At 43.2% G+C, this 13,554-nt stretch overlaps 1 protein-coding gene across 1 annotated transcript in view; it reads left to right on the forward strand.

The window, feature by feature from the left end:
- Nucleotides 1-314: 314 nt before the first annotated feature.
- Nucleotides 315-13,554, forward strand: part of efr3a (EFR3 homolog A (S. cerevisiae)) — a gene marked incomplete at its 5' end in the record, with an annotated part of 98,930 nt that continues 85,690 nt past the window's right edge. Inside the window, 3 exon segments of the mRNA XM_034236340.1 lie at nt 315-391; nt 5,227-5,354; nt 5,491-5,641. Coding sequence (XP_034092231.1) covers nt 315-391; nt 5,227-5,354; nt 5,491-5,641 — 356 coding nt within the window.

A 13,554-nucleotide genomic window follows, 5' to 3' on the forward strand; every position in this document is an offset into this window, starting at 1 on the left:
GCCTTCAACTTCCCTCCACCACTATATTTGTGGTCCACCTTCCCTTTTATCAGATGAAAGTGTTGATTATTGATCTCTTCTGCTGGAGATTTTACGAAGTTAGTTTGAAGGTCCATCAATTCTTCAATGTTTTCGCTGTCAAGTAGGACCGTTTATCCTCTCAAGTCTTTTCATTTTCATCACAATCTTCCTGTCTCTGTGCTCCTTGCAGCCTCCATCCGATGCACATTCTCTTCAGTTTGACCTGATGGTAGCAGTGTATGATGAAGTCAGTGTAACCTCTGCTAATAATCTTGTTTTCCTCTGTGTTGCAGGAGTGTGTGGCTGCTGTGGGCCGCTGAGGCCGAGGTACAAACGCCTGGTGGACAACATCTTCCCTGAGGACCCCAAAGTGAGTCACCTTCACATAAATGACGGTTATTATAATCAAGATACCGGGCCAATATATAAACTCTGACTTCTAAGACTCAATTGTTCTCTAACAGCCAATACCTTTGAATAAAGTAGACAATGGTCCCATTTTTCAATAAGAGGTGAATAAATACCTGCTGCTTGCTAATCTTGATGGGGAATATAGTGGAATCGGCACTAAATATTCCTTATTGTTATACAAACATTTTCCTTAAAGCTGCTCTAATCAACATTGTATTAGACAGAAGTTGATATATATCGTGAAGTGGGATGCTAGTGATTGTCCTGGCTTCCTTTCTTGCTTTCTATCCAAGCCACTTTGGCGCCTTTACAGACATTTCTAATATAAATATAATTGTAAAACCTTTTACACATTAAACAAAGAAAAACAGGCCTATAGTCAAAACAAATTGAACAAAAGAGCAAAACTCAAATAAAATAACAAACCAACTTTCTCTGTAACTTTAACGGTAGCGCCCCGTCCACACAGCAGCTTTGAAAAAAATCTTGAAAATCTTGGAGCTGGGCGTGTCCCTTGAGCTTGGGGATTTCTTGTGAGCAACGCAACACACACAACCAATCACATGAATCATCCCGCCCCCGACATACAAAGCAAAAAACCCCGGGGATTTTATGCGAGCAATATATATATATATATATATATAACTCCCCAAACAGGCGAAACCTACCAGTTTCACCCACTGTCTCTGCCACCTCCCTCCATGCCTGGCTCCCGGTAATAGTTCTGGTCGTAAAGAACCGGGTGATTTTGGCTACCGTAATTTTCTCGTTTGAAATATGAGGAAATTAACTGCGGTCTGGTTCTCCCTGCTTACACGCGGTTTGATTGGCTAGCGCTTCTACTGTCAGATTTGCATAAACGGGATTTGATTGGCTGACGCTGCCAGCTCAGCTTCAAAAGTTGAACATTGCTCAACTTTGAATCCTGAAAAATCCTGGAAATTCTTCGCTTTGCTTCCCCACAATGCAGTTCGGCGAAAAGCGAGGCAAAGTGACGTCACCCCCATTCAAAGTCAATGGGCAAGAGAAGCGTTTGGAAGATTTTTTTAAAGCTGCTGTGTGGACAGGCCGTAACTTAAATTTGGGCTGCACGATTTTGGGGAAATAATAGGGTAATTGCGATTTTTTCTGACAGATTTTGCGATTCGATTTGCGATATTGTTGTTTTAAGCGACCCAACGGAATGTTTATTGTAAAAAAGCGGCCATATCTCCCGGGCTAGGAAGGTCCACTGATTGGTTAGGCAATGGCTGGTTTACATGTGGAGCACAGCACTTCTGATTGGTTACAATGGCTGGTACATGTGGAGCACAGCACTTCTGATTGGTTAACAATGGCTGGTAACATGTGGAGCACAGCACTTCTTGATTGGTTAACAATGGCTGGTACATGTGGAGCACAGCACTTCTGATTGGTTAACAATGGCTGGTACATGTGGAGCACCAGCACTTCTGATTGGTTACAATGGCTGGTACATGTGGAGCACCGCACTTCTGATTTGGTTAACAATGGCTGGTACATGTGGAGCACCAGCACTTCTGATTGGTTAACAATGGCTGGGTAACATGTGGAGCACACACTCTGATTGGTTACAATGGCTGGTACATTGTGGAGCAACAGCACTTTGATTGGTTAACAATGGCTGGTACATGTGTGAGCACAGCACTTCTGATTGGTTACCAATGGCTGGTAATGTGGAGGCACAGCACTTCTGATTGGTTAACAATGGCTGGTACATGTGGAGCACAGCACTTCTGATTGGGTACAATGGCTGGTACATGTGGAGCACGACACTTCTGATTGGTTAGCAATGGCTGGTACATGTGGAGCATAGCACTTCTGATTGGTTAGCAATGGCTGGTACATGTGGAAGCACAGCACTTCTGATTGGTTAACAATGGCTGGTACATGTGGAGCACAGCACTTCTGATTGGTTACAATGGCTGGTACATGTGGAGCACAGCACTTCTGATTGGTGTGGATGACTGACACACAAGAAGAACAGACAAAAAAAACTGTTAAATACTGTGCACTTAAGTAACAGGGCTGAAATAGAGGGAGATAAGATTTACTATAATAAGAGATAAAATTACTTTATTGATCCCAATGTGGGAAATGTTTGTGTTGCAGCAGCATACAAGACAAGACATTGTACAATACAAATGAAAAGACTAGAAATAAACAAGAAAGTAGAAAACATACATGTTGAATTACAAATGTACAGTAACAAAATATAAAGCAAGCTATTAATTATACATAAGTATGTGAGGCATGGATTATTAAATATTAAATCAAACATAAATGTAAAATGTACAGTGTGATTTAAAGTCCAAGAGGAGGGTATGAGGCTACAATGGGTGATCGTTTGGTATTTTGAGCAAACAACACATGTTTTTTCTTATATATCTGAGACCTATAATATATGCCTAAAAATTAATGCTAAACTAAGAATTTGCATTAAAAACACTTAAAAAAAATAAAATAGGCTTCAAATATGTATATAAAGTTTAACCTTAGAAGAAGAGTGAGAATGTGCATGAGAGTAACACATTGCGTCACTTCCCCAAAAGTTACGGCTCCGCCCACTTTTGGGGGAAAACAACGCTTTCATTTGAATGGCGGTCAATACAAATTCTGAAGTTTTTGCCAATCCGATCAGACATTTAAGAAAACAGTGGATTTGTGGATCTTCAGAGAGCCCGATTACGATGGCCAGACAGGCAAACATTACACAAATCATTGGAAATCGACGATCGGCTCGATATATGGTTAAATATAGCAGTAGGCGATCGAATGTCCATAGATGAGAGCAACATTTACGTCATGAGAGTAACGAGCTGGTGAAATTACGGCCTCGCCTGCTGATTTTAATTTAACCATATGGAGCCCGATCGTGGATTTGCAATGATGTAATGTAGCTGTTTGCCTGTCTGGCCATCGTCACCGGGCTGAAGATCCACACGTCCACGGTTTTCAAACATTTCTGATCGGATTGGCAAAAACTTCAGAATTTTGTAATGACAGCGTTGATTTCCCCCTAAAGTGGGCGGGGCTGTAATTTTCGCCCCCGAAGTGACGTTGGTGTTACTCTCATCTATATAGACATGTTTTGTTATATATCTGAGACCTATAATATATGCTTAAAAATAGGAGACCTTTAAGCCAGAAAAGATGTCTGAGTGTCTGCTGCATTATGTTGTTACTCAGTGTTTGGACCCTCCGTGAAACCTCCACCTCCGGAGAGATTTCCAGACTCAACACGGAGATAATTAGAGCCTCGAGATGAGTCATTTTATTAAACACGACACGGCTTTGATAACACGACAAGTTTATTATCATGCGTTTGATCCCTCGACCCCTGGTAATTCATAGCTAATTGTGTACACAAGTTGGACTACACACGAGGGAGGGGATTATTCTCCTCTCATCCTCACCACAATATGCTCTCCAGGGAAATGGAAATGGTCGAGACCTTGTCATTTAATTATGAGTTTGTGAGAGTCTGAGGAGCTGAATGTGTCTCGGGGGGAGAGATTCTCTCCAATTAAACCCCCCCCCCTCTTTATGTTTGACACCTGCTGATGATGGATGTATATGTTCTGTCTGTTGTGATATACAATAGGAGCCTGAAGTCACACCGAGGTCTTTAAAACGTTTCCGAAAAGCCAATGAATCGAGCAAGAAGTGCCTTTTTTGTTGTGTTAGAATAAAGCCAGCGCCATTTGTATCGGATCAGAATAAGAAGATATTATTTATCCTGGCAGAAATACGTTTTTGTGACAATCTTTTAATTTTCGAAATAAAATTAAGAAAAATATAAAAGATTTATATAAACAAAATATAAAAAATATGAAAATAAGAGGTTAAAAGAAGAATTTGCAGTAAAAAAATTAATAAAATAAAGATATGTATATAGAAACATAACAGTTTAAAGGGGACCTATCATGCAAAAGTCACTTTGTGATGTCTTCTCTCCATCACCATGTGTCCCCGGTGTGTCCCCGGTGTGTCCCCGCTGTGTCCCCGGTGTGTCGGGGAACTCACGCAGCGTCAGGAAATAAAACCCTCTCTCTTTTCCTCCGTACCCAAATCTCTAAAAACGGGGAACAACGGAGCTGATCCAGATTTGCGTCCGATATGACGTAATATCTGAAATGTGGACCCACGGCCCAATCAGAAACGTTGCTATCAGAAACAATGCCCGACTGTTTTGGACGTAATATGGTCTGTGTTTACATTAGCATCGCTAACACTCAGAGCTAACCTGTACTGGAGAGCATGTGTGTGAAGAAGCAGGACGTAAAAAGGAACTCACCTTGTGGTATAACCGGCAAGAGAGAAAGCCTTTGAGCTCCAGACTGTTTCAGAGAGAATCCTTGATAATCCATGATATGGCGTTTCATCACGGCAGCATTTAGTTTAGACAGTAGCTGCCGGGTCCCGCATGAGCTCAGACCCTCCTCTTTAAAGCTTTATCCCCAAATCAGCACTTTAGAAACAGGAAGTGAAATAGAGGGATATGAGGCATGGCTAGATCTGTTTGGTGTTTGGAGCAAAACACTTCATAGACATGTTATTTAAATAGTTGTATATATCTGAGACCTCTGCTATTGCCTACAAATAGCATGATAGGTGACCTTTAAAGTAAAATGTCCAATAAAACTAATTAAATAGAATACTCGTATGTATATAAACTTTAGAAGTTAAAGTAAGTCTTTGCAGTGAAAATAGAAAATGTATCTACTTTGATTCCCTGCAAAGTTTCAGGAAACGTTGATCTCTGTTTCTCTGCAGGATGGCCTCAGTAAATCTGACATGGAGAAACTCACCTTCTACGCCGTCTCTGCTCCGGAGAAGTTGGACCGGATCGGAGCGTACCTCGCCGAGAAGCTGAGCCGAGACGTGGTGCGACACCGATACGGGTCAGTTTCTTATTTTATTTAAATAATATCCTGCTTATATTGTGTTAACACAAATTGGCTGTCTTTGGCTGTAACACATTTCAATCTCCCCTCTGAGGCACGAACAAAGGGATTCTGATTCTGATTGGTTGTGCAGGAACGTGGTGATCGCCATGGAGGCTCTGGACCAGCTGCTGATGGCCTGCCACTCTCAGAGCATCAAACCCTTCGTGGAGAGTTTCCTGCACATGGTGGCCAAACTGCTGGAGTCCAGAGAGCCGGACCTGCAGGTGCTGGGGACAAACTCGGTAAGACCTGCAATAAGACCTCACCTGCAATAAGACCTCACCTGCAATAAGACCTCACCTGCAATAAGACCTCACCTGCATTAAGACCTCACCTGCAATAAGACCTCACCTGCATTAAGACCTCACCTGCAATAAGACCTCACCTGCAATAAGACCTCACCTGCATTAAGACCTCACCTGCATTAAGACCTCACCTGCATTAAGACCTCACCTGCAATAAGACCTCACCTGCAATAAGACCTCACCTGCAATAAGACCTCACCTGCAATAAGACCTCACCTGCAATAAGACCTCACCTGCAATAAGACCTCACCTGCAATAAGACCTCACCTGCAATAAGACCTCACCTGCATTAAGACCTCACCTGCAATAAGACCTCACCTGCATTAAGACATCACCTGCATTAAGACCTCACCTGCAATAAGACCTCACCTGCATTAAGACCTCACCTGTAGGAGGAGACCTTTTAATCCTGAACGAGCCAACACTCAGCTGTGTGCGTCACTCTTTAGTGTTCCCTGGTCTCCAGCTGTGTGCGTCACTATTTAGTGTCCCCTGGTCTCCAGCTGTGTGCGTTCCTTTAGTGTCCCCTGGTCTCCAGCGTGTGCGTCACTCTTTAGTGTCCCCTGGCTCCCACTTGTGTGCGTCACTCTTTAGTGCCCTGGTCCTCCAGCTGTGTGCGTCTCTTTAGAGTCCCATGGCCTCCCAGGTGTGTGAATCACTCTTTAGTGTCCCCTGGTCTCCAGCTGTGTGCGTCACTCTTTAGTGTCCCCCTGGTCTCCCAGCTGTGTGCGTCACTCTTTAGTGTCCCCTGGCCTCCCAGCTGGTGCGTCACTCTTTAGTGTCCCCTTGTCTCCCAGCTGTGTGCGTCACTCTTTAGTGTCCCCTTCTCCCAGCTGTGTGCGTCACTCTTAGTGTCCCCTTGTCTCCCAGCTGTGTGCGTCATTCTTTAGTGTCCCCTTGTCTCCCAGCTGTGTGCGTCACTCTTTAGTGTCCCCTGGTCTCCCAGCTGTGTGCGTCACTCTTTAGTGTCTCCAGCTGTGTCCACACTCTTTAGTGTCCCCTGGTCTCCAGCTGTGTGCGTCACTCTTTAGTGTCCCTGGTCTCCAGCGGTGTGCGTCACTCTTTAGTGTCCCCTGCCTCCCAGCTGTGTGCGTCACTCTTTAGTGTCCCCTGGCCTCCCGCTGTGTGCCTCACTCTTTAGTGTCCCCTGGCCTCCAGCTGTGCATCACTCTTTAGTGTCCCCTGGTCTCCCAGCTGTGTGCGTCACTCTTTAGTGTCCCCTGGTCTCCAGCTGTGTGCGTCACTCTTTAGTGTCCCCTGGTCTCCCAGCTGTGTGCGTCACTCTTTAGTGTCCCCTGGTCTCCAGCTGTTCGCGTCACTCTTTAGTGTCCCCTGGTCTCCCAGCTGTGTGCGTCACTCTTTAGTGTCCCCTGGTCTCCAGCTGTGTGCGTCACTCTTTAGTGTCCCTGGGGCCATCCAATAGTCCATTTAGCTTAGGAACCTTCCTAACGGAGTGAAGTCCCTCCGTGGCAGCCATGATAAGTGCCGTTCCAATTCTCCAAATGAAAGGAAAGGAGGTTTCAAACTTCCTTTATAACCTCCTTTAGCTTAGGAACCACTGGACCTCCCTTACCGAAAGGAGAGGAGAAAATGCTGCCCCACAATGCATTGCAGCCGCAGCATTTGCCGTCACTCAACAGTCGGCCGTTCACGGACACAAACGATAATGGGAGAAATGATATCATGAAAGTTACGGTGCTTATTACGCATTTTAAAACGTATGTGGTAAGTTGCCAAAGTGCTTTGTTCTGAACGTTCATCAGTATTATAATCAAAAAGAGAAATATGAACGTTAGTTTTTACTGAAATGATCAAATAAAGTCAAGATCTCACAGTCTTTACTGAGCTGTGTGGAGTTTGTTCAACTTTTAAAAGATGTTTGAATGGTGATATACACAGTGATAGATGTTAAGGACTAACGTTTATAATAAATACATCTGTATTGATTTAAGATCTTTTCATCAATCATACGTATTGGGATCATTTGTATTAATGTGGACCGGAGGGAGAGGGGGACGAGCAGAAGCTTCACTTTCCTTTTTATTTCAATTCCAGCTTTGGTCCTGAAGAATCTGTTTCTCTGTTGTCCCCGTTCATAAAGCATAAAGCAACAGCATCAGAGCACAGAGTCTCTAGATGAGTTCACAGGAGTCCCTCGTTCTTATTGAACATCCATGTTGTAGTCCGCTGTATAGAGAACTGTAGTCTCCATAGTTTCCCCACAGCAGCAGACGCTCACAATAGGCTTGTTTGAGACAAGCGAGACCTGCGCAGTTGCGATCAACGTCTTGCTCGTGCGTTGCATGATGGTTAGTCATTTTGTCCGACTTGCTCTGGAGGCTCGCCCACATGAGACGTTGAAATCTCGCGGGACAAAGACGCCCGCAGCCTTGAGAGCGAGGCGCGGCGAGGCGGCGCAGTTCCTCTCCACGAGCTGCAGAAGCGAAATGCTTGATGGGAAACGACTCGCTGGTATCTCGAGCTGAGCGCTCATTGGTGGTTTTTACCACGTGCTGCTGATGAAACTCTCCCATTGGCTCGGCAAAAGTTTGTTGTTGTTTTGTGTCAGTTTTACGTCGCCCACATCCATTCACATTTTTCATCATTGTTCCACAATATTTATCATCATGAAATTAATATCCATATATTTTATACTATACTGCTTACCGTTTCATACTTTATATATCTTAGCATATTCATACACACTGTTCATACTGCTCACAGGCTGCTGTGTATATCTAGTGTATTCATACCCCTCACTGTTTATTCATCATTCAATTCATTCTATATGTTATTCTGTTAGGTTGTGTACATTACTTTTCACTTCACTGCTTGTTGCACCTGGTTAGAAGCTAAAGTGCATTTCGTTGTCTCAGTACCTGTAATATGTGCAATAACAATAAAGTTGAATCTAATCTTGAGCAGGAACAAATGTATACTTAGTACATATCTGACATTAACGATTAAACACATGTGCATTCTTTATAAATGCAAACCGAGTACAAGCCGACTCCGGAGGTGGCGGTATGCACCTTAAAGCTGTTTGCAATCCGCCAAATAACCGAGAGAAGAAGAAGAAGAAGGCGAAGAAGAAGATGAAGAAGAAGAAGCCGACTCGTAGCTGTCCGACTTCAGGCGAGCTTTTTGAGACCTCCCCCGGCTGCGATCAGCTACTCTCGTCTACTTTCGAGGCGATCCGCAACACGTCTCAAACAAGCCTAATGACGTCCGCTGGCGCATCATAAACACGTCGGATAGTGAAAGTGCATTCGGATTCTCTAAAGTACCCGCAGTCTCTTCTCCTAAATCCTTTTGAATTCTCCTATCCACTATCCCTTAACCCCGTGACGTTTCACTCAGAGGTCAAGGAATAGGAGATAGGTTAGAACTTAGGAGCTAATTTTTGGATTATCGGAAAGCAACCCTGGTCTCCAGCTGTGTGCGTCACTCTTTAGTGTCCCCTGGGTCTCCAGCTGTGTGCGTCACTCTTTTAGTGTCCCCTGGTCTCCAGCTATGTGCGTCACTCTTTAGTGTCCCCTGGTCTCCAGCTGTGTGCGTCACTCTTTAGTGTCCCCTGGTCTCCAGCTATGTGCGTCACTCTTTAGTGTCCCCTGGTCTCCAGCTGTGTGCGTCACTCTTTAGTGTCCCCTGGTCTCCAGCTATGTGCGTCTGCGTCACTCTTTAGTGTCCCCTGGTCTCCCAGCTGTGTGCGTCACTCTTTAGTGTCCCCTGGTCTCCAGCTGTGTGCGTCACTCTTTAGTGTCCCCTGGTCTCCAGCTATGTGCGTCACTCTTTAGTGTCCCCTGGTCTCCAGCTGTGTGCGTCACTCTTTAGTGTCCCCTGGTCTCCAGCTATGTGCGTCTGCGTCACTCTTTAGTGTCCCCTGGTCTCCCAGCTGTGTGCGTCACTCTTTAGTGTCCCCTGGTCTCCAGCTGTGTGCGTCACTCTTTAGTGTCCCCTGGTCTCCATCTGTGTGCGTCACTCTTTAGTGTCCCCTGGTCTCCAGCTGTGTGCGTCATAGTGATGTGTCGGTCGCGAACGAGCCGGCTCAAAGAGCCGGCTCTTTTAAGTGAACGACGGGAGCCGGCTCGCGCCCGCGAACGAGCCATTTTTGCGGAGGGATCTAGATCGGCATGAAGGCACATTATGCAATGTGCACATTATCCCGCTTATTACACATGGCCGCATTCTCAACAAAGTAACGACATGACTCCCAATATTAATGGAAATGCTTTTATGGATTTAGAAAATGATTTTATTGATTTAAAAAATAATTGTATGTATTTATTTAAATTGACATGCATCCGCTAAGAAAAGTAGTCCGTTGTTACTGTTTGAACTAACGTAGCGACGGCAGGAACTGCTTCGATAGTGTTTTTGAGGAGCTTTTTGATTACAGATTTGAAAACATCGTTGCTTGCTTTAAAAGTAGCACACTTCATGATGTCAAACCTTGGAAGGTATCTAGATACCCCTGCCCTAATGCCAAAGTAACTGGCAACTGAATATGTGTCGCCGTTTGATGTCTATGTCTGGACCGCTGCGTAAAAAGGAGGGTTTCTGCCCCGTTACTTCCCTTCTTACTTCTATAAGAATAAAACACGGAGGACGGAGATCTCTTTTTCTCCCCCTCTACAGACCGCCCAGCAGCTGATCTCAGAGCACGCTCCCCTCTCCTGCAGGGGGGCGTGGTCAGCTGCAGCTCACAGAATCAGCCCTCTGCAAAAACAGCGCTGGAAAGAGCAAATAGAGCGAAATGAGGCATGGCTCAAATGCAGGATCTTTTTGGTATTTTGAAAAAAAAACTATATTTATATAGTTTATATAGGTCGATACAGTAGCCCCTTTTTTAAATAGTTTTTATAGGTGTTGCTATCTGTTTTGTGTAGCGTGGTTCTACAAGCAAGTCAATGCATTCATTCATTGGGTGGTATCAGAGAGTTACACGGGTCTGTAAATGCAATGAAAACAATTGGCCACAGCAAATCATTTATATTAAACATGTCATTTTTACTTTTGAATACTTCAGTACAAAGGATGTATTGAATAATTTAAGTGATATATGTGTGTACATATAAATCATTAGTCAAAACAGGGCTACATTTGATTTAATTAAAAGGTATAATATGTGGTAAACTGAAGAGCCGTTTGGGAGCCGAAAGAGCCGGCTCTTCTTGGTGAGCCTAGCCAAATGATCCGGCTCACCAAGAAGAGCCGGAATTCCCATCACTAGTGCGTCACTCTTTAGTGTCCCCTGGTCTCCAGCTGTGTGCGTCACTCTTTAGTGTCCCCTGGTCTCCGTTGTGTTTTGAGCTTCTTCAGCGTTTTGTATTTGCAGCGTTTGGTTTCTGCAGCTTTTAGTAAACAGCATGTTTCCTCAAGCTGCTGAATGTCCTCTAAACGCTGCATGTGTTGTCAAGTTGCTGGAGATGTTTCTTCATGTGGAACCTTTGGGTTTTTATATCTGCATCCTTTCTGAAGCTGCAGCGCGTTTCTCCTGATGGAAGAGGTTAAGGACGTTGTAGCGCATTTTTGCATAAAGCCACAACTCATAACACACACACACACACACACACACACACTCACACACACACACACACACACACACACACACACTCACACACTCATCAGTCTCCTGCAGCCCAGAGGTGTGTGTCGGTGGTTAAATACCTCATTTAACTTTAACTGACAGTGGAAATGGACCTTTTCCAAACTCTGTGAAATTACCATTAGCCTCTCAAAGCCCCGCCGGCAAAATGTCAGCCGATTTATTTTTTTTCTCTCACGTCTTCTGAAGGTTATCTCCAGGTTTTATTTCCCTCTCCATGCCTGTCGTCCTTGCTGTTGTTGGAGGTTAATCCGAGCAGGAAACAGAGATGTGAAGCTCTGCATTATTGATGCGTGGTATTTAGAGGAGAAGGTGAGAAACAGGAATAGGTGTTTTTATGCTGATTTTGGTTTGGCTGCACGGCCTCATTTAAAGGCAATGTTTTAATGTAACCTGGAAAGACACAGATTATTTACTGAAATGTCTTTGTGGATTAGTAGGAAATACCTCACTGAAGTAAAAATATAAATACTATGGTCTTAAAATACTTCAACGTTAAATAGAAAATGTTACTGAAGTAGAAGTATGATGTACTTCAAGTATCAAAAGTACAATTATTCAAACAAACATAATATAGCAGATAGGAGACCAAGGGGTGTCAACACATATTCAGGGGGGTAAACAACTAAGGTGAGTAGATCAAAATTCAACACATTATATCTGTAGGCCATGTACTGTATACTAATAAAACAAGACGTGTTAAATGAAAAAACGTATATAATAAATTCAGCTAAATGGCTCCTACAGTAAGAAATACTCAGATCCCTAACTGAAGTAAAAGTAGAAATACTATCGTCTTAAAATACTTCCTTTAAAGTAAAAATCTTAAATAGCAAATGTTACTGAAGCAAAACGTACTTCAAGTATCAAAATTACAATTATTCAATCCAATTTATTTAAGTCACTATTCCGGAAGAGTATGAAAAAAAAAAAAAAAAACATTATTTCGAAAAGTCATGAACAAAATGGACAAACAGATTAGTTTGAATTAATCAATGGGTAGATGCTAGATACTGTATGTACTTTTTTCTTCCCAAATTGGGAAATTATGTTGTTTCAGCAGCAGAGTCAAGTTAAACATGTTTTACACCCACAAGCAAGTATATACACATTCACAATAGAAAGGACAAATATATACCTAGAGTATCTAAATAATACACAATATAACGAATACATTGAGTACTCCATGATATACAGTCTCACTAAGCTACAGGAATATATAGAAATAAACTACAGACACACATTGGCATTGGATTGAATGCATTATAATTGTGCAAAATAGCTGTAGTGTAAACTGTTCCCGGTTATTGAAGAGAAGACATTACAATAATGTAGTTAATTTAAAGGGGACCTATCATGCAAAAGTCACTTTGTGATGTCTTCTCTCCATCAACATGTGTCCCCGGTGCGTCAGGGAACTCACGCAGCGTCAGGAAATAAAACCCTCTCTCTTTTCCTCCGTACCCAAATCTCTAAAAACGGGGAACAACGGAGCTGATCCAGATTTGCGTCCGATATGACGTAACATCTTAAATGTGGACCCACGGGCCAATCAGAAACGTTGCTATCAGAAACAATGCCCGACTGTTTTGGACGTAATATGGTCGGTGTTTACATTAGCATCGCTAACACTCAGAGCTAACCTGTACTGGAGAGCATGTGTGTGAAGAAGCAGGAAGTAAAAAGGAACTCACCTTGTGGTATAACCGGCAAGAGAGAAAGCCTTTGAGCTCCAGACTGTTTCAGAGAGAATCCTTGATGATCCTTGATATGGCGTTTCATCACGGCAGCATTTAGTTTAGACAGTAGCTGCCGGGTCCCGCATGAGCTCAGACCCTCCTCTTTAAAGCTTTATCCCCAAATTAGCTCTTTAGAAACAGGAAGTGAAACAGAGGGATATGAGGCGTGGCTAGAATGATCTGTTTGGTGTTTGGAGCAAAACACTTCATAGACATGTTTTTAATGTATTTGTATATATCTGAGACCTCTGCTATTGCCTAGAAATAGCATGATAGGTGACCTTTAAGTAGATTTAAATAAATTGTATTGAAATAAATAAATAAAGGATAATAGGGCCTCTTTAATAAATATAATGCAGACTTAGCAGTCCACATTATGTACAAGAGCGAGATTCCAGATTCAACTTTTGTGATATTTAACTTCTCTAACAGACGAACAGAGAACCTTGTGGGTGGAGGTGATAAATCATGCTGTAAATATTATACATTATACACAGGTTTTC

The sequence above is a fragment of the Gymnodraco acuticeps genome, unplaced genomic scaffold, assembly GCF_902827175.1.
Source record: "Gymnodraco acuticeps unplaced genomic scaffold, fGymAcu1.1, whole genome shotgun sequence".
NCBI classification, from domain to species: Eukaryota; Metazoa; Chordata; class Actinopteri; order Perciformes; family Bathydraconidae; genus Gymnodraco; species Gymnodraco acuticeps.